Consider the following 23,602-nt stretch of genomic DNA (forward strand, 5'->3'; position numbering starts at 1 on the left):
AATCTCTACAACCGTAAATACGCATTCCAACCAACTTATGACCAAGACACATGCCGAGGACTTACATTTGGGTAAGTGAGGTAATGGGTAAGAAGGGGCTATAATGAATCTGGAAATATGGAGTTAGCAGCCAAGCTAGCAACAATGGATCCAAACTAGAAACACATCCCAACTTGATACTCAAAAGATCAGTACAAATCGGTGCTATATTACAGCACAAAACTCACTAACCACTATAAAATTGTTAACTCCCCATAAGGTACAGGTTACCAATCCCTCCTCTATGTTAGAATATAAACCCATTGCATGTTGTAATGTCCATTACAAATGCATTTCCAAGGTTTTATGCAAAAATTTAGGGGAGGTCCTACCTTACATAATAATATACAATCAAGGGGCTTTTATAAAAGGTAGGAATATTGTGGAAAATGTCCTGATTTGTCAGGACTTGATTGGGCTTTATAATAAGAAAACAATTTCTGCAAGGTGTATGTTTAAGATTGACTTAAGGAAAGCATATGAAACTGTTGAGTGGTCTTTTGTTAAACAGTTGCTTAAGGCTATGGGTTTTCCTCCTAAATTTATTGAGTTTCTGATGGAATGTGTGAAGACTCCTAGTTATTCTCTATCACTAAATGGAAGCAGCTTTGGGTTTTTTAAGGGAGAGAAAGAATTAGGGCAGGGAGATCCCCTCTCACTCCTAATTTTTACACTGTGCATGGATTATTTATCCACAATTTTCCGGGTAATAGCTCGGCAAGAATCCTTCAAGTATCACTCACTATGTGGCCATATCAGATTGAACCATCTGTTATTTGCTGATGATCTGCTACTATTTTGTAAAGGTGATGCAGCATCTATTATGTGGTTGTTAAGGGGATTTGCCACTTTTTCAGTTGCCTCAGGGTTGGCACTGAACAAGGACAAGTCATCTGCATACTTTAATGGTGTACCAAATCACATTGTTGAAGATATTCTACATATGGGGGTTCCAATCTCTGCTAAGAAGATCAGTAAGAATGAGGGGCATCAGTTGATTGAGAGAATAGTCAAAAGAGTAAGGTAATGGGGATCCAGGAATTTATCCTATGCTAGAAGGCTAACTCTAGTTAAATTTGTACTCATGACTCTGCATTTTTATTGGACAAGTATCTTCGTCATTCCAAATGGAGTTATGAACAAAATAGAGGTTGTCTGTAGGAACTATCTGTGGGGTGGTCATGAGACTTATGATAAAGTTCCTCATGTTAGCTGGGATAGAGTGTGTGCTAACAAAAAAGAAGGGGGACTGGGATTGATAGACTGCAAAAAAATGGAACAAAGCTCTGTTGGGGAAGTATGTATAGTGGCTGGCCACAAAGAAGGACCATTTATGGGTCAAGTGGGTGAACCATGTTCATATGAAAGTTCAAAACTGGACCGATTATCATGCATCTGGTGATTGTAGTTGGTCCTGGAAAAAAAAATCACTATAATGCATACTTTCAAAAGTGGGTACAACAATGATAGTTGGACTGGCAACGATATACTGTTAGTGGAGGACTGCAGTGGCTTTTTAATGCAAAACTTGTTGTTCCTGTTGGAAAATGTGTCCTCAACAATAGTGCGATCACATGATTTAATATCATAATTAAATCTCATATAAAGAATACGTAAGGGATGATTCAATTATATAGTCAACTGATCAACATTAAATGGTAACGATTGGCTTGCTAGAGTTTGACGTTACTGTCGTAGGACGGTGGTGGTCAGTTGATCCCTTAAGGTCACACCTAAAGGATGATGCCCTTATCTGTAAAGTTGATTAATTGTATGACGATACAAGTTAATCAATTCCTTAAAATTGAACAATTCATTTGTGAGAGAGAATATATTTATATCTTATTGTAATGGGATTAAATAAGATTTATTTTAGTAATAAAATGCTTTATTATTAAAATTGTTTATTGTTTGAAAAACAATAGAGATAAGAATGAATGGTTAATTATAATTACAAGATGTTGTGAATTATAATTATATGACCCATTTTATTTATGTGATCAAGTATCACTAGTCAATTTGTTGTATGTAATTTAATTAATTTGTAAAATGATATTTATGTGATAAATATGCATTAAATTAATTAATAACATGTAACATACTACATGTGACATATTGTGTGACAAATGACAAATTGACAAAATAAAATGGTGGTCCATATTAAGTGAATGAACCGAAATGGAGGAGGTATTAGTGGGTTATGGTTATTTTATTTTATGTGATAAAAATAAAATAATGATGCTTATACCTAATAGTCTTACACACCTACTCACTTGAGAAGAACAAAAGGTGAAAGAAAAAGTCCATGCATGCCTTGGACTACTCCCTCCACCGGTTTTCATATACAAAAGAGGAGAATTTCTCCTTCTTTTATATCATTCATTTTTTGTTCTATTCACATGCAACATTTACACATGCATTTTTCCTCTCTACTCTTTCATCTTTCTCATAAACTTGAGAAATGATGATCCAATTTGTTCAATCACATTACTAATATTATTAATGTAATATATGAGTATTAGTAATCAATTTTAAGGTAGACTACTAAACGAATATCTATCAGATATTATTTAGTAGAGATAAGGGATAATTTTGGGTGTAATCAAAAGGAGTGGCTTATATAGTTGGAGTCTTTGGAGGATCATCCTATTACTCATCATAGCTCAAGAACAAGTGAAGGTAGGAGACCTTACTTGTGCCCACAAAACCGAAATTAACAATGTAAGGGACATTGTTTTCTTATAAATCTTTTATTTTGTTATGCATGCAATAGATCTAAAGAACAAATAATTAAGAAGTTAATTAGTTCATCATTAGAGGAGTCTAATAAGAGGTTAATAAACCTAAATGTTCCATGGTTTCATGTAGCCTGGAATAGGAGTAATGTGCCCAAACATTCCTTCATTTTCTGGTTGAGGAATCATAATAGGCTTCTAACCAAAGATAAACTTAAGGGGATAGGAATTATTTAGGATGAGGTGTGCTACTTATGTAGAGAAGATAATAAAAATCACACACCTCTATTTTATGAGTGTCAGTATAGTAGAAGATTCATCTTGATGTTGCAACAGATCCTGGGAGTGGAGTTCAGACCTGAGATGTTGCATCACTGGAAAAAACCAGTAGGGGTAGGAGCAGATTATAACGTCAATTAATAGGGGCCTGCCATGTTGGTGTAGTTTATGCAGTCTGGGAAGAAAGGAATCATGCTAGGCATAATGACATTGTCCTGATGCCTAGAGTACAAGTAAACAATATCATACGTATGGTGATGCAAAGGTTCTGGAGTATGAATGAAACTCGGCTGAGTGACAGAGAGCTACTTTGGATAGAGATGGTCAAGAGTCAGATATAGTAATTTTTTTGTTGTTTTATTGTTGATAGTGACTTTAGATGAGTAGTGAACGTAACTGGAAACTCCATATGATGTAAATTGTACTGAATTTTTTTAGCTAATATATATTTACCTTACACGAAAAAAAAGTTATGTCGCTGATGAGGCTAAAAGATGAGGTGAGCAAGATGGGGATACATGTGATCCAGAAGGGGGTGCTAGAGGTGATTTGACAGTTCAGCCGGATCTTTATAATGATATTCGCAGGAAACAGGTTCTTGATCCCAAGATTCGGGAGTGGAGAGCTGGAGTAGGGAAGGGGACAATGTCTCGGTTCTCTATTCATTATAATGGGAGTGTTCGGTTTGACGGGAGATGGTGTGTACCTAAGGATGGAGTTGAAAAAGATAATCATGACAGAGTCTCATTACACACCGTATTAAGAGCATCCAGGTGGTGACAAGCTCTACGGGGATCTTAAGAACACATTTTGGTGGCCTGGGATGAAGACGGAGACATTTAAGTTTGTAGCTAGATGGATTTCATTGTGGGATTGACGAGGAGCCATCAAGGTAATAACATGATATGGGTGATCGTTGATTGTTTGACCAAGTCAGCTCATTTTATTCCTATGAAAGATACGTGGAGTAAGGTGCAGTTGGCAAATGTCTATAGGACGCATGTAGTAAGGTTATATGGAGTGCCAAAGGACATTGTGTCAGATCGAGATGCGAGATTTATTTCTCGGTTTTGGCAAGAGTTACAGAAATTGATGGGGACTACCTTGAAGATGAGTATTGCATTTCATCCTGCGACAGATGACCATACAGAGAGAACAGTCAAGACCGTGGAAGACATGTTGAGGGATTGTGTGATGGAGTTTGGTGGTAGCTGGAAAGCTAGGTTGGATCTGATTGAGTTTTCTTACAAAAACAGCTACCATACGAGTATTGGGATGGCTCCATTTAAGGCCTTTTATGGGAGAAGATGCAGGATTCCGATTTGCTGGGATGATAGCGCAGAGGCAGTGGTTTTAGGTCCACATACGGTACAGGATATGGTTGAACATGAGAAGTCGAATCGGCAAAAGATGAAAGTAGCACAAGATCGACAAAAGAATTATGCGGACTTACATCATCGGGTCATTGAGTCCAAGTTGGGGACAAGGTTCTTTCGAAAGTGTCACCTTTGCGTGGGGTGATGCGATTTGGTAAGAAAGGGAAGCTAAGCAAAAAGTCCATTGGCCCTTATAAGATTTTGGATCGTGTGGGAGAGGTTGCTTATCGGTTAGCTTTGCCACCATCTTTAGATCGTGTACATAATGTGTTTCATGTGCCTCAACTACGGAAGTACGTGAGTGACCCTTCTCATGTGCTAGAGGTTGAGAACATTGAGTTGGATGAATCCTTGTCTTACCTAGAAGTGCCAAAAGAGATCCTAGATTGCAAGGTTCGTAAGACTAGAACTAGGGAGACAGTGTTGCTAAAGGTTTTATGGTCCAATCACAACATTGAGGAAGCAACTTGGGAGGCAGAGGAGGCTATGAAGGAACATTACCCGTCTCTTTTTGATCAGGTATGTATGATTACAAGGACGTAACCATGTTTCTTTTAGGGGGTAGGAGATGATCGCACAAGGTTTTGGTACGATTTTATGTCAGTTTTGGTAAAGTTAGTGTCTGTTTTGAGTCATAATGAGTTGTGTTTGAGTTTTATTTTTGAGTTTTAGTTGTGTCGTTGTGTTATAGTTGAGTTAGTAAGTTTGTTTTTCGGTATGGGTTTAAACTTCGAGGACGAAGTTCATTTTTAAGGAGGGAAGACTGTAATACCTCAGATTTATGAGCTGTTGGGTACTCTATCGAGTAGGGCTTACTCTGTCGAGTAAGTTAGTTTTCATTCTGGAGTACGTTCTGCCTGATGGGTACGCGATCGAGTAAGGGAAACTCGATCGAGTAGGCGGTACTCGATCGAGTACCTTAGTTACTTGATCAAGTATGTCGGGTTATACGAGTTTTTAGCCGGGATTAATAGCAATGCGTGAAAAGTTATATAAAGTGAATTCGACAGTTCTTTTTAATTTTTACCCCATTCTAAACCTTGTTACAAAAGAAAACAAAGCAATGTCAGTTTCTTTTCTCTCATTGCTATCAAATCCAAGGGCTAGAGTTGTCGGATTTTGGAGTTCTTTATACCGTTGAGATCGTCGTATTATGGGTAAGATCCTTGTACAATTTTTATGTCAATTCGTTAATATTGTTTAAACCGTAATTGGGTGAATTGGGAATTATTGGGGTTGTTGATGATATAGATTGTAATTATATGATTATTTGATTATAGGAGGTGATTTCATAGAGGAAGACTTTTGATCCGCTGCTTGTGTTTGGTAGTTGGTGATTTCATTTTAGGTAGGGTTTTCCTACTCAGTTATTGTGTAAATGATTATAAGATGGTTGTTTTGTTGATTGGCGTGTTGATTATATAGTAGTTGGTTTTTGGCACTGTTTACATTGGTATTGTGATTGGTTGTTGATTGTCTGTGGTTCGATAGGTGCGTCCTCGACTGACTGGAGTCACTTGTGCGAGTGGCTTCACGCCCTTGATTCACCCCTTGTGGTTCCCGTCAGAAGGGGGATGTGCACATTAAGAAACATGGGTTATTCGCTCGATGGAGATGAGCGGGGCTTAGGTGGGAACGGCTGCGGTGTGGCACCCCCATACTTCAAGTGCCTTACGAGGACCACTCAGGTATAGGAACGTCACCATCTCGGTTACCCGAGGCAATGATAATCATAAGACAATAAAGAAACGTAATTTAAAAGTAAATATAGTTTAAGTGATTACATGTCTCAAACCAAAACTGTTAAATGAAATACAATCCGAAACCAAAACTGTCTACTAGCAAAACTGAACAACTACAGACATCGTCTGACACAGCGGAAGACTTTTCTAATTGACAAGTGATGACTCATCCCAGCTAGCCCAAATGCATCGTATCAAACCTGCTCAACAACTGCTCACCATCCCCGAATGGATCACCACAGTTTTACAAAACAAACAACGGGGTCAGTACTAATTACACAACACAAATCACAATAAAACAAATGCCAAACAGCTCAATCGTCACTCAACCCCAGTCTCCATAATCAATCTCCACACCACTGACTATACACTAAAGTGTATAGTCCTGCCAGAGTACCCATCGCAACAGATACTCCACACCGCCAGTGGGGGACCGCAGCCATACCCACCTAAGCCTCACTCATCTCATCCGAGCGATAAACCCATGTTTATTAATGTGCACATCCCTTCTGTGGCGGGTTCCACAGAAGGCGAATCAAGGGCGTGAAGCTACTCCCGCAAGTGACTCCACTCAGCCAGGGACGCACCCCGAAGATCACAGACAGATACAATCAACAACGATAATATTCAACAACCGTCACAATACTAACATTATACTTTAACAACAATCATAATCAAATCACCAACCACATCATGTGACTAATACTGAGTAGGGAAAACCCTACCTGAAACAGCAATCACCAAGATCGTCACAATCAGCTAATCAACATCGTCCTTCACTGAAATTACTTCCTACTAAACATACAATCATACAATCACAATCTAACATCAACAATACTCCCCAAAACCCCCAAATTACTCAATTAGGGTTTCAACCAACTTTAACAAAACGTTACAAAAATTATATAAAAAGCTTACCCTCGACATAAGGATCACAACGGAGTAAAGAACAAGATGATCCGACGCACCTAGCCTTGGGGATTTGTTAACAACGTGAAGAAGGAGAACAACGTAACTCTTTTTCTCTCTTGAAAGGTTTTAGAAAAGTGAAAACCGATTAAGAAAGGTGACGGAATCCTTTTATACTAATCACGCGTTATTAACAAAACCCGGCTAAAATAACCAGCAAGACTCACTTACTCGATCGAGTAAGTAACTTACTCGATCGAGTGCCCCGCTCGATCGAGTGCCACACATACGCGATCGAGTACCCATCAGACAGACTACTGTTTCGTATAAAAACATACTTACTCGACAGAGTAAGCCCCACTCGATAGAGTACCCATAGACATAGAAAACCATAGTATTACAGTCTTCCCTCCTTAAAAAGAATTTCGTCCCCGAAGTTAAACCCATACTCAAAACAAACATACTAACTCGGTCAAGACACAAAAACGCGACTATAAACTCAGAACAAAACCCCAACCTATAAGACATGAACTCTAACACCAACTCCACCAACTATTCCTACCTCCACAACATGGCCCACAATATCGTATCAACTACATCATAGACTCTCTCGACACTAACTCCATACACTACCAACTACCATTCAAAAACGCTGCTAGCTCCGTTTCACTAACATATTATCCAATAGAAAATCCAATATCAAGACACTCATAAACATCAAACGGAATGTTACATTCTACCACCCTTAAAAGGAACTCCGTCCTCGAAGTTTACTCACACTCATAAACATCATCATCCAACTTCCAAAACTATCGAACTCATAAATATCATCATCCAACTTTCAACACTATCGAAATATTCTCACATTCCTAAACATCGAACTACTACAAGCACGACTATGCCCTTTTAACAAAATCAATCACAACAAAGATCCATCCTTTATGCTACACCAACACTCTACATCCAAATATACTACAACATGCACAACCATGAAACCCTCTTTTATCGCATCCTACTCCTCTTAAGACAAATGTTACGTCCTCGTAACTCACTAATACTAAATCCTAGCTATATCTTCTCATTATCCTCATCACCACCGCATGTGATGTGAACATTATTTGTGCACATTTAGTCCCCTAATTGAACCTATTTTACATACTTTTATAACGTTTCATGACCATTTTATCCGTCAAATCCTTCCTATTTGCTTTCCTAGTGCATTTTATATGTTTTGTAGGAAAGGAGATAATAAGGCGGAAATTCCCATCTTTCGTGCATATTTGGAAGATTGTTGATGATATTTGATGGACTAAGTATGAAGAGGAGGCAAGAATGATGACCAAGGAAGTAGAAATAAAGAGTATATAGAGGCATCTTAGGCTAAAAAGCAAGGATGACGAGAAGGAAGACATTGAAAGAAGAAATTACTCGGAACCCAAACCAATAGTTGCTCATTTGGCTCTGAAAGTATGCTAGATGAAACGGCGTCGAAAAATCAAGTGGTCTAGGTTTTTGAATCACTCCAATAGGAGTCCGGATGAGAAAATGACGTCCGTTTTACAATCCGAACTCAAGTGAAGCAGGATACAGCTCAACCCGCTCGGGATAAATTCAACCCGCTCGGGTTGAGGCTCAGGATGCTCATATTTCGCTCGGGACGAGCATATTGTTGGACAGGAAGCTTTTTCTTGCTACGTGAACCATGATCCGCGCATATTTCTTGAAAGACTAGCAAACAGGAGACTCGCATCTTTTTTCGAGAGGAGCATTTCCCTACTCAAACTTAGCAATGCTATTTACTAAAATACCCTTGCTTAACTTAATGATGCACCACTATATATACCCCATTTGTAATAATCAAACCATCAAGTTTCATTAGATTAATTCAATCCTTCTTTAGATTAGGTTAAGCTTTCATTAGGAGTAGATTAGAATAGATTACTCTTTAACCTTTCCACAAATCACACATTAATCTTTCCTTTAATTATTGTTCAAGTTTATTATTGAGTAATTCAAGTTTATTACTTTTGGGTAATTGAAGATCATTTGGGTTTATTGGGAGATTGACAACCTTCCATCAATCATCAAATACTTCTATTATTATTTGCATTATTATTTTGGAATCTCCATAGGTATAATTCTCTTAATCCTTATTTTAATTATTGTTAATCTTTCTTACTTGTTCATCATGTTTTGCCTTGTTAATATGATTGACAACCTTGTTAGCATGTCAAACTTGATAATGAGTGAGTAGTCTCTTAGCTAGGATTAATGGGTAGTTAGGAAAACTAACATGGGGATTGATTCATGCTTAATCTAATATGTTCACCTAATTAATGTGCTTGCTTGTTGTGATATCAACCTATGCACATGTTATGTTTGATGAAATGCTAAGCTTATGAATCCTTGCATTTACAACCATCTTTTATCTATTCAACTTGACTTGTAAGATATAAACCAACTCGAGTCTAGTTAGACCATGCATAGAAGTGATTAGGGGGAAAGTAAGTCGACTTGTAGGTGTTGTACAATCTAATCGATTCGGCTCTGGGACCCAACTCTTCCTAAGAACCGTAAGACATAAACCAACTCGGTTCCTGTACAACAATAATTGCTTGCTTATAATTGAAAACATGTTTGTATGATCAACTCCCATGATTTCCTTATGAACACATGATATCCTAGCATTTTTAGTCATTTGTTTACATCTTTCCTTTTGTTGCTTGTTTATTGCTTTTATTAGATTAGAATCATCAAACCATTATAATTGTGACAACCCCAAGCACAACCATAATTAGATTGAATAATTTGAGTAACCACCGTCCCATGGATCGACCTCGACTTACCGCTAACTAGTTGTTTGTTGAGAATTATAAATGTGTTTGATTGGGTGACCCGACGACAATATACCCATTAGCATGTCAAAGATAACCGCCTATAATCTAAACACTCATCATTCCTATATCCAAGGCTCTCTTACTTAAACGGTTCTCATACCTCAATTCACTCGGCACACCACCTAACCTATACCACAAAATCTTTAGCTTAACCACAACTTCAACTTCCCTATTACCGCCAAAACGACATAGTCCTCAATACATGCACCTATCTCCATAATTAGAACTCACGATCCACAATTATTACACACACTCACACTAAATCCTCAAGTTCTCCCTTTTATTACCACAAACTCATCCACAACTTACCATGATACTAATGTCCAACACCCTATACTCACTGTCTCAACAAAAGATTACGGACCACCTGCAGCTTTAAGATCTGTATAACACATGTTCCACGAATCACTTGCCAGTACTAAGTCAACCAATGCCTCCTCTAAAAGAACATCACAAGTACTCCAACAACCTCGCGCAACAGCGTCCCATAAACAGGATATCATTATATCACGACAACAACAGAAACATACACAACTCTGTTCCATATCATACTCTACCCTCACTCCCAAGCTGAAACTAGCAAGAAACATCAACAAACAAAAAAACAGTCTATATGTACAACCCGAAACTCACAGGAAGCAACATCAAACAAAACAACAATCTATGTATAACTGGTATGTACTTTCGAAACTCGAATCGTAATCATCCCGCCTACACCACCACAACCAGTGACGGCATCGCAACACCGCCACCAACAGCCACACCGCAGCGTGAAAATATCCTCATTACAATACGAAGTACCGTGCTCGGATGGATCACCACCCGAGGCACAACAACCACATCGATAAACATCACAACCACATAAAATTCCCATAAACACTGACTCGGTATAACTTTCCGGACATAAAAAACTTACTCAAAACAGCTTTACTGGATACAACATATTATAAGAAATAAACATTTAAGAACCCATGAATATCATCCATACCCGTTTTTTTTTTACGGAATAAACACATATCATGAATACACATCCAAATATAACTAGTCATGCCAGATCACCCAAACTATCACTTTTGAACATCGTTCCATTAGTTTACCGTACCCAACATATATCACAAAACATTCATATAATAACTTTATGACTATCACACCATACCACTTATCGTGAGGTCAGAACCTCACACAAACGTTTATACACATCATAGACCCATAATCACATCCAACTAGTCAATCCTGATCATGTAAGTTACCACTGGATAAAGGTTACCCCTCGCTCGAGCTTAACTCGTATGCCCCTCATAACACTTCCTCCCATTCGCATAACTATCATCTCCTGACAAATGTAACCATACAACTAATACTCAACTACTAGCAACCGCCTCCTAAGACCACATCTTATACTTCCTCACAAACGTACATATCAATCCAGCCCCTACAAAATCAACCTCTTTATAATTGTCATCTTTCTTATCTAATCATCACCCTTAACCACTAGTGACAACACCACAATACCACCACTGCTCGTATAACAAACCTCTTACACTCATCTCTAAACAACATGGTTTCTTTCCTATCTTTGGTTAACATCCCAAATAACGAACATCAAATCCATCAACAAAATTACCTCAACACTATTTCCAATTCCATCCTTAATTGTATCGTCACCCAACTTACCACCAAGATCTCCTATCGTGCAAATACTCTACCAACTTCTTACTCCTTTAATTCCTCGAAACTCCTGACTAATCCTGTTGTTCTGAAACTCTTATATAACCATTAATTAATATCCTCATGATAGTATCATTCATCTGGACGATTCCCAACTTCTATATCACATAATTACGGTCAACATCTTTCTCAGCTTACTTTTATCCTTCTTTTCTCTTTACACTCAACAATACCAATTGATAATTCAACTCCTTTTTACTTCTATCTAACTCCTTAGTGCTCCGGTTACCTTCTCATTGCTCCAAAACTCAAATCTCATTATTTCATATCAATATCATCTCACTCTTTCTTACCATGGATCTTCTCTTATCATGCTATCACTCACACTTATTACCAATCAGTCCAGACCATCTCATGTTATCACTCACACTTATTACCAATCACTTTTTTTTTTTAGAATCCCAAAACTCATTTCATACCGTTACTTGCCCAAAGAAATCACACATTAGTTTCACCTCTTGATACTACAAATTCCCAAACTCACTCACTATCTGTAAATCCACGTCGCGACAGATCTCCATACAATCCACTATATACCAGTATTCTCAATCCCTCTAAAACGTCCTTTCATTGCATATATTCTTAACCAACACAATTCCTAACCATCTCCCTCCATAATTCTTTACACATCTCAAGTTGTTACTATCCACATCCTTCCTTTCAATCTTTTCATTCTCACGTTCCTTACTCTCACATCATCCCTTGCCCACCTCCACTTACTTTTACATTACTCAACACACAATCATATCACTCATCTCATCTCACCAAAACATGCTCCATGCCTCAATAAGCCTAACCAATATTCCTTTTCTTTTTCCACTATCTATCATAACCAAATATATCTCATGTCCTCCCCACCGAACTCATACTCATCATAGGTGCCACTCTCTATATCATAAGATTGGGTAACTTACGCATCAAGACCGACACACATGTAAAACAATGCATAAAGAAGTAAAATAACACCTTTGAATTAAACATAATAGGCAACGAAATCAAAAGATAAGCATATGACCCAAAACAGGGGTCACTAGATCGAGTACAGGTCACTCGATCGAGTGAGTGACTTACTCGATCGAGTAGGTGAATGTCAGAGGCACGTAAAACAAATTACCAGGACTACTCGATCGAGTAAGGGTTACTCGATCGAGTAACAAGAGGTGCACTCGATCGAGTGAGGGCCACTCGATCGAGTACCTTACGCATTTCTCAGCACTGTCCAATTTTCGGAAACGGTCATAACTCACTCGTTTATTGGTCGTTTTAGGCGTGTAACATATCGTTAGAATCGTAATAGAACAAGCTATCACTTCCAATTGGAATCACATCAAAATCATATATACATCTCAAGTTATAACAGTTTAAAGACAACTTCTCTATAATCGAAAAAAATACAACTACTTGATTTTTACTTCCAAACAACTTAAACGGCAACAAGGTAAACAAAAACAACTTAATACTCATAAAACCTGTATTCCTAATCACATGTTACTATCTCCAAAAGCCAAGCAACAACATTCATCATGCACATAGATTATTTAACTTGTCAATCATGATTTACCCACTTGCTTTTATTCTATACCTTTACGTACAACAATAACATAATATACGACATAAAATCCCCTATTCACATGTTACTAACATAGCAAAAGTAGAAAATCCACTTCCATCACATAAACATGTTCTCCACATGAATTTCATATTCTCATGCAATTCCTTACTTCATCTTTTCAAACCAATTCATAGATCATATTCATACCAGTATTCATATAATTTATTCATCCAATCATATGCATATAAACAATAGTAACTAGTAGAAATTCCCACCACAATTCATGTTATCATGAAAAATTACCTTCATCTTTTCCACCACACTTCCATTCAACTATATAACACCCATCCATCCAACACATTCATATAACACATCATCCAACATACGCAATAGAACATTAGTAAACACATAACGATCCCATGACACCCCATAGTGACCGGTTCAAAATTGTAGGGCAAGTTCGCGACTTTAGAACGTCTCCCAAGTCTTTGCATTAGCTCCTACAACTTCTACCCGGGTTTATTTTAGTTTGACTCCCTATATTAATTAGGTTCATTGGTTACAGATTTCAGGATCGTCGCTCTGATACCACTTTGTGACACCCCCATACTCCAAGTGCCTTACCAGGACCACTCAGGTATAGGAACGTCACCATCTCGGTTATCCGAGGCAATGATAATCATAAGACAATAAAGAAACGTAATTTAAAAGTAAATATAGTTTAAGTGATTACATGTCTCAAACCAAAACTGTTAAATGAAATACAATCCGAAACCAAAATTGTCTACTAGCAAAACTGAACAACTATAAACATCGTCTGACACATCGGAAGACTCTTCTAATTGACAAGTGATGACTCATCCCAGCTAGCCTAAATGTATCGTATCAAACCTGCTCAACAAATGCTCACCATCCCCGAATGGATCACCACAGTTTTGCAAAACAAACAACGGGGTCAGTACTAATTACACAACACAAATCACAATAAAACAAATGCCAAACAGGTCAATCGTCACATCAACCCCAGTTTCCATAATCAATCTCCACACCACTGACTACACACTAAAGTGTGTAGTCCTGCTAGAGTACCCATCGCAACAGATACTCCACACCGCCAGTGGGGGACCGCAGCCGTACCCACCTAAGCCCCGCTCATCTCATCCGAGCGAAAAACCCATGTTCATTAATGTGCACATCCCTTCTGTGGCGGGTTTCACAGAAGGCAAATCAAGGGCGTGAAGCTACTCCCGCAAGTGACTCCACTCAGCCAGGGACGCACCCCGAAGATCACAGACAGATACAATCAACAACAATCAACAACGATAATATTCAACAACCGTCACAATACCAACATTATACTTTAACAACAATCATAATCAAATCACCAACCACATCATGTGACTAATACTAAGTAGGGAAAACCCTACCTGAAACAGCAATCACCAAGATCGTCACAATTAGCTAATCAACATCGTCCTTCACTGAAATTACTTCCTATCAAACATACAATCATACAATCACAATCTAACATCAACAATACTCCCCAACACCCCCAAATTACTCAATTAGGATTTCAACCAACTTTAACAAAACGTTATAAAAATTATATAAAAAGCTTACCCTCGACACAAAGATCACAACGGCGTAAAGAACAAGATGATCCGAGACTCCTAGCCTTAGGGATTTGTTAACAACGCGAAGAAGGAGAACAACGTAACTCTTTTTCTCTCTTGAAAGGTTTTACAAAAGTGAAAACCGATTAAGAAAGGTGACGGAATCCTTTTATACTAACTACGCGTAATTAACAAAACCCGGCTAAAATAACCCGCAAGACTCACTTACTCGATCGAGTGCCCCTTACTCGATCGAGTGCCACACATACTCGATCGAGTACCCATCAGACAGACTACTGTTTCGTATAAAAACATACTTACTCGACAGAGTAAGCCCCACTCGATAGAGTACCCATAGACATAAAAAACCGTAGTATTACAGTCTTCCCTCCTTAAAAAGAATTTCGTCCCCGAAGTTAAACCCATACTCAAAACAAACATACTAACTCGGTCAAGACACAAAAACGCGACTATAAACTCAGAACAAAACCCCAACCTATAAGACATGAACTCTAACACCAACTCCACCAACTATTCCTACCTCCACAACATGGCCCACAATATCGTATCAACTACATCATAGACTCTCTCGACACTAACTCCATACACTACCAACTACCATTCACAAACGCTGCTAGCTCCGTTTCACTAACATATTATCCAATAGAAAATCCAATATCAAGACACTCATAAACATCAAACGGAATGTTACATTCTACCACCCTTAAAAGGAACTCCGTCCTCGAAGTTTACTCACACTCATAAACATCATCATCCAACTGCCAAAACTATCGAACTCATAAATATCATCATCCAACTTTCAACACTATCGAAATATTCTCACATTCCTAAACATCGAACTACTACAAGCACGACTATGCCCTTTTAACAAAATCAATCACAACAAAGATCCATCCTTTATACTACACCAACACTCTACATCCAAATATACTACAACATGCACAACCATGAAACCCTCTTTTATCGCATCCTACTCCTCTTAAGACAAATGTTACGTCCTCGTAACTCACTAATACTAAATCCTAGCTATATTTTTTCATTATCCTCATCACCATCGCATGTCAAAGATAACCGCCTATAAGCTAAACACTCACCATTCCTATATCCAAGGCTCTCTTACTTAAACGGTTCTCATACCTCAATTCACTCGGCACACCACCTAACCTATACCACAAAATCTTTAGCTTAACCACAACTTCATATGTTCCCTATTACCGCCAAAACGACATAGTCCTATGTACATGCACCTATCTCCATACTTAGAACTCACGATCCACAATTATTACACACACTCACACTAGATCCTCAACTTCTCCCTTTTATTACCACAAACTCATCCACAACTTACCATGATACTAATGTCCAGCACCCTATACTCACTGTCTCAACAAAAGATTACGGACCACCTGCAGCTTTCAGATCTGTATAACACATGTTCCACGAATCACTTGCCAGTACTAAGTCAATCAATGCCTCCTCTAAAAGAACATCACAAGTACTCCATCAACCTCTCGCAACAGCGTCCCATCAACAGGATATCATTATATCACGACAACAACAGAAACATACACAACTCTGTTCCATATCATACTCTACCCTCACTCTCAAGCTGAAATTAGCAAGAAACATCAACAAAAAAAAAAACAATCTATATGTACAACTCGAAACTCACAGGAAGCAACATCAAACAAAACAACAATCTATGTATAACTGGTATGTACTTGCGAAACTCGAATCGTAATCATCCCGCCTACTCCACCACAACCAGTGACGGCATCGCAACACCGCCACCAACAACCGCACCGCAGCGTGAAAATACCTGCATCACAACACGAAGTACCGTGCTCGGATGGATCACCACCCGAGGCACAACAACCACATCGATAGACATCACAACCACATAAAATTCCCATAAACACTGACTCAGTATAACTTTTCGGACAAAAAAAAACTTACTCAAAACTGCTTTACTGGATCACAACACAACATATTATACGGAATAAACATTTAAGAACCCATGAATATCATCCATACCCGTTTTTTTTTTTTACGGAATAAACACATATCATGAATACACATCCAAATATAACTAGTCATGCCAGATCACCCAAACTATCACTTTTGAACATCGTTCCATTAGTTTACCGTACCCAACATATATCACAAAACATTCATATAATAACTTTATGACTATCACACCATACCACTTATCGTGAGGTCAGAACCTCACACAAACGTTTATACACATCATAGACCCATAATCACATCCAACTAGTCAATCCTGATCACGTAAGTTACCACTGGATAAAGGTTACCCCTCGCTCGAGCTTAACTCGTATGCCCCTCATAACACATTCTCTCATTAGCATAACTATCATCTTCTGACAAATGTAACCATACAACTAATACTCAACTACTACCGCCTCCTAAGACCACATCTTATACTTCCTCACAAACGTACATATCAATCCAGCCTCTACAAAATCAACCTCTTTATAATTGCCATCTTTCTTATCTAATCATCACCCTTAACCACTAGTGACAACACCACAATACCACCATTGCTCGTATAACAAACCTCTTACACTCATCTCTAAACATCATGGTTTCTTTTCTATCTTTGGTTAACATCCCAAATAACGAACATCAAATCCATCAACAAAATTACCTCAACACTCTTTCTAATTCCATCCTTAATTGTATCGTCACCCAAGTTACCACCAAGATCTCCTATCGTGCAAATACTCTACCAACTTCTTACTCCCTTAATTCCTCGAAACTCCTGACTAATCATGTTGTTCTGAAACTCCTATATAACCATTAATTAATATCCTCATGATAGTATCATTCATCTGGACGATTCCCGACTTCTATATCACATAATTCCGGTCAACATCTTTCTCAGTTTACTTTTATCCTTCTTTTCTCTTTACACTCAACAATACCAATTGATAATTCAACTCCTTATTACTTCTATCTAACTCCTTAGTGCTCCGGTTACCTTCTCATTGCTCCAAAACTCAAATCTCATTATTTCATATCAATATCATCTCACTCTTTCTTACCATGGATCTTCTCTTATCATGCTATCACTCACACTTATTACCAATCAGTCCAGACCATCTCATGCTATCACTCACACTTATTACCAATCACTTTTTTTTTTTTTAGAATCCCAAAACTCATTTCATACCGTTACTTGCCCAAAGAAATCACACATTAGTTTCACCTCTTGATACTACAAATTCCCAAACTCACTCACTATCTGTAAATCCACGTCGCGACAGGTCTCCATATAGTCCACTATATACCAGTATTCTCAATCCCTCTAAAACGTCCTTTCATTGCATATATTCTTAACCAACACAATTCCTAACCATCTCCCTCCATAATTCTTTACACATCTCAAGTTGCTACTATCCACATCCTTCCTTTCTATCTTTTCATTCTCACGTTCCTTAGGCTCACATCATCCCTTGCCTAACTCCACTTACTTTTACATTACTCAACACACAATCATATCACTCATCTCATCTCACCAAAACATGCTTCATGCCTCAATCACTACAAAAAAAAAAGGCTCTTTGCGAGAGCATTATGCGACGGAAACAAAAAATTGTCGCAAAAATGACATTTGCGATGGAAATTGCGAGGGAACTTGTATTTGCGATGGAACTTGTGACAAAGTAGTTTGGCGGGTGTTTGGCGCCAAAACATTGCGACGGAATTTGCGATGAAATTTATTTTGCGATGGAATTCGCGATGGCTTATATTTTTTGTGATGGAATTTGCGACAGACTTTAATTTTGTGACGGAATTTGCGATGGCCTTTATTTTTGTGATGGACTTTGCGACGGATTATATTTTTGCGATGGAATTTGCGACGGATTTTATTTTTTGCGACGGATTATATTTTTGCGATGGAATTTGCGACGGATGTTATTTTTTGCGACGGAATTTGCGACGGACCTTAGATTTTTTTTCGTCCCACATCGGAAGAATTACACTCATTCCATATGTTTATAAGTGTTCTTTCATTTTGATGTATAAGAAAGAACTTGATACAAAGAGGGATTATAAGGGTCTATTTGCAAATGTGTTTGTAAAAATTGAACTTGATAGTAAAAAAAAAAAAAAAAAAAAAAAAAAAAAAAAAACATGTTATTTTGAAATTCTGTCGCAAAATCCATCGCAAAAGAAAAATGGTTTTTTGAAATTAAATTCTGTCGCAGTAATAAACTCTGTCGCAAATTCCGTAGCTAAAAACTTTGTGACTACTACTCTGTCGCAAATAACTCCATTTGCTACTAAATTGTGCGACAAACGGCATTCATCGCAAATTCCGTCGCAAATGACCCTTTAGCGACGGATTTCCACTTGTTTGCGACGGATTATTGCTGTAGCTAAAGACACATTTTTTTTGTAGTGAATAAGCCTTATCAATCTTCCTTTTCTTTTTCCACTATCTATCATAACCACATATATCTCATGTGCTCCCCACCGAACTCATACTCATCATAGGTGCCACTCTTTATATCATAAGATTGGGTAACTTATGCATCAAGACCGACACACATGTAAAACAATGCATAAAGAAGTAAAATAACACCTTTGAATTAAACATAATAAGCAACGAAGTCAAAAGATAAGCATATGACCCAAAACAGGGGTCACTAGATCGAGTACAGGTCACTCGATCGAGTGAGTGACTTACTCGATCGAGTAGGTGAATGTCAGAGGCACGTAAAACAAATTACTAGGGCTACTCGATCGAGTAAGGGTTACTCGATCGAGTAACAAGAGATGCACTCGAAAGAGTGAGGGCCACTCGATCGAGTACCCTACGCATTTCTCAACACTGTCCAATTTTCGTAAAACGGTCATAACCCTACCCAGCCTCGCCGTTGACCACCCTACCCAATATTTATTCTAATAGAATCTTAGTTCTATCAATTGTACGTATTTTGAGTCTTTATTTCTGTTTCACACCTCCAAATTTAATTAATCCGTTGAGCACATACTATTTTGTGAATTGGGCATTGCAAATTTGAAAGCACATGTTAAAGGAAGACGTGGGGTAGTGTATTCTCAAACATATCGAACAGACGTGTATGGGTCAAGTCAGATATGGTGATCGAATGTGGCGTCGAGTGCAGGAGGGTTGTGGCGGCGTCGAGGGGTTATGGCGGCGTAGAGTGTGGCGTCGGTGATTGGGAGGCGGTGGCGTTTCTCAATTTTTTGGGGTTTAATTCTCTCTGGTTTTTCTGATAGTAGGGGTGAGAAATGGGAGGGTATACTCGGAATAAAGGGGAAAAATGCGCGGAATTGAGTAAATTGGTGCGTGAGATGTAGCAAGTCCCTTAATTAAAAGGTGTCTAATGAAAAAAATTGTTCATATCTATTTACAACAAATAAACAAAGACATCATTGTGACGATAATCTTTTACTTAACAAAGATAAACATTATCGTCAAACCTACAACTACATATAACTACATATAAATATAAACGATGCGTGAATTTCACGAGTAGAAAAATTAATTTTTTTCTTAATTAAAAAAAAAGTTTTTTTTTTTGGGACTTGATAAACGAAAAAGTAGTGGTCCTGGCGATTATTTGGCATGGTGAAGTCGTAAATCTCAAGACACGTGACATCCGATTAGTGAGACAAAATAAGAAAAAAGCATATGCTATTATTTTGACAACTTTTACGTGAATACTCACAAGTCACAATGACATATGAGAGGTGGGACACGTGTCTAGTTCACATGTAGTGAGAGTTGTCTCCGGCAAGGTTGCCGGGACTCACTGTCGGTATCTGTGAAACTTGTCTTACTTTTATACTACTCCCTGCTTCTCTTACTTCTAAATAAAGTAGTAAAGTTGTCATTGTTTGAAATCTCTCTCCCATTTTCTAATTTTAAGTACGTCTTAAAATGGTTTATGGGGTGTTTGATAAACGGTAGATTGATAAATTTTCAGCATATTCAAGTCTTTTAGCATGTTTGACTCACCAATCTACTAATTTACGTGTTTGGTAAATGACATATTGAAACAGTAGATTGAGCTTCAATCTACTGTTTTCCAATATGCTGATCCACCCAGCATATTCACATTAGTAAATTGAGAAAATTGAATCTGTCAACCATTTTCATATAGATACAACAATCTATTAACCTAAATCTGCTAACTACCAAACATTTTTATTAAATCTGCTAATTGAAACATACTAGTCAAACCTTTTAATCCAATCTGTCATTTATAATCTGCTTCTGCTATTATTAATCTGCTGAGTACCAAACAGGACCTAAATAGTATTCATTCATATTGATAGACCAAGTTATTTTGTTAATATTTAGGCATTTTACGTTTGTCTTATCTATTTTATTTGATCCATTTAAAGTTTAAGATACACTCATCTTAAACAAAAATTTTTATTTTATATTTTGCGTGTTTGAATAAAACCATTTGGTTTAAATAAGAATGATTTTTCGATACCCAAGGGTGTCTAATACCCCGGGCAATCACGGGCGGCATAACCGAGTCTCCAGGTTTGGCCACCGAATTTATAACTTTTACTAATAAAATTTAATACAAACCTCTACATGTAGTATACTTATACATTTATATATGGGCCTCATTTTTTTGTGGTACACCAAACCTCGATTTACTTTAAGACGCCTCTGTCGATACCCCGATGTTTGACACAAAAATGTGTAGAATGGGTTTTTTTAATCTTAATATCGTAACTACACTGATGAATTGGTATGCATTGGCTAGACTTTACGAAAATGGCACTAACTAATAATTAAACTTTGTACTATTTCATTGTGAGAATATTTTAATTGTGAGAATATTTTAGTTAAAGGTAAATAAATGATTAGTTAGAAGGAAATACTATTTATAAAGCATTGACTAAACTTATCATAGAATGTACATCTAGCTCATATAGCTCATAGTAGTATTTACTTGTGTTCAAGCATGGACCTACAATTTTATGAAAGTACTTTCCTTAATTAACTTAAAACGGTTGTAAAATCCATAATTTTAGTAACATTTTTCTCAGAAATATTATTTTTCCGGCCATATAACTATTCACCTATTACGAGTTCTTGTTATAAAAAAAAAAAAACCTTCTTTTGGGAAGTGTTAGGGCGACATCGGGTGTTACTGAAAGTCGGTAACACACTAATAAAAAATAAAAAATAAAAAAACTGAAAAGTAATTTTCATTTTTGCGTTAGATATCGTAGGGATAAAGCTGTAATTCACAATCTATTATATGAATAAAATAAAATATAAAAGATACTCATTAAAATTAAACTACATCTAATAGAGTATTTCTGAAAATGTGAAAAGTAATCAATCTCTTCCGTTATCGTCACTAAGACACATGAAGAAGGAAACCATTGATGTACACAATTATAGTTTTTTGCATATATTATGAAAATTACAAGTGAATGCCATAATTATGTTCTAATATACTGGATTGTTCATAATCTTCACATCATAACTTTTACCCAATCATATATCATGAATTTGGTTTTGATGACGATCTTCATTGAATCATGGGTTAAGGGCATGATTGCTTACAATTTGGCGTGTAATTGCTTACAGTTTGTCCTAGATAGCCCAACTTTGAATGATCTACATTGAATAATAGGGTAAAGGGTATCATGCAAACTTGTTTATGAAAAAATCAAGTGCCCAGTTCGGCAATTCTGATGATGACGGAGTATAATAATTGCTTACAATTGGCGTGTAGATTTTTTTTAGTTACGGACGTATTTCTTAGATAAAATCTTTAATTATTGTGTAACTAATAATATTAGTTAAAGTTCTATGTTGCCCTTCACTAGTATTTTGTTTGAAATTCAAAATAGTTCATCAAATTACTATTTTATCCCGGGTGTTACTGAATTTGAGTAACACCCGGTGGCGCTATCTCATTTTCCTTTATTTTATTTTTTTTAATCATACCGCGATGGCTGGAGATTGGATACGATTAGCAACTATAATTCCTTATAATCTTATTATACATTAGTGGGATATGTATATAAGTTTAGTGTTTGGCGGATGAAAAGAACAACTTTGAAAATGAAACTAAGGAATTAAAAAAAGTCGTGAATAATTGTCAGCAAAGCGTATGCAGCAATCATAGAAGTCGATGAATATTAAAAGTTAAAATCAAAGAGTCGTTAATCAAAAGATATGTAGTTGCATTTTATAGGTTGTTTGTGATTAAAGAAATAACCATATTAGGTTTGTCGAGAAATAAAAAAGACGACGACACTGATTGACGGAAGGAATCAATTCAATAGCTTTCTTCTAAATTGTGTGCATGCATGATCCACCAGCCACCACTGCATGCAAATAATAATATAGGTTCACTATCTATATACATTATTAACTTCAAAGATAATATAGTATATCCTTTTCCTGTGAATCAATAATTTTAGTTTGCCTACAATTATTTTAAATGAATGTAGCAAAAGTATTTTCCTTGATCACTCGATTTTTTTAAAGGTTATTTTACCAAATAACTCTCATTGTATCCATAGAACCGTTTCAAAGGAGTTGAGGCCGCTCATAAGAATTGTTTACATTTTTATTATCAGTGGCGGACCGGGGGGTGCGCACCCTCTGTTTTTGGTTTTTTTTTTTCTGAAAATAACGTAAATGTAACTATCTATATTGTTTGCGCGTCAAAAAT

At 37.1% G+C, this 23,602-nt stretch overlaps 1 protein-coding gene across 1 annotated transcript; it reads left to right on the plus strand.

The window, feature by feature from the left end:
- Window positions 1-562: 562 nt before the first annotated feature.
- On the plus strand, window positions 563-5,129 carry LOC141640655 (uncharacterized). The gene is made up of 4 exons (XM_074449366.1): window positions 563-1,062; window positions 1,150-1,336; window positions 4,724-4,948; window positions 5,121-5,129. The coding sequence occupies exons 1-4, from the start codon at window positions 563-565 to the stop codon at window positions 5,127-5,129; spliced, it is 921 nt and encodes a 306-aa protein (XP_074305467.1).
- The last annotated feature ends 18,473 nt before the right edge of the window (window positions 5,130-23,602 follow it).

This window comes from Silene latifolia, chromosome 2 (assembly GCF_048544455.1).
Source record: "Silene latifolia isolate original U9 population chromosome 2, ASM4854445v1, whole genome shotgun sequence".
In the NCBI taxonomy this organism is placed as follows: domain Eukaryota; kingdom Viridiplantae; phylum Streptophyta; class Magnoliopsida; order Caryophyllales; family Caryophyllaceae; genus Silene; species Silene latifolia.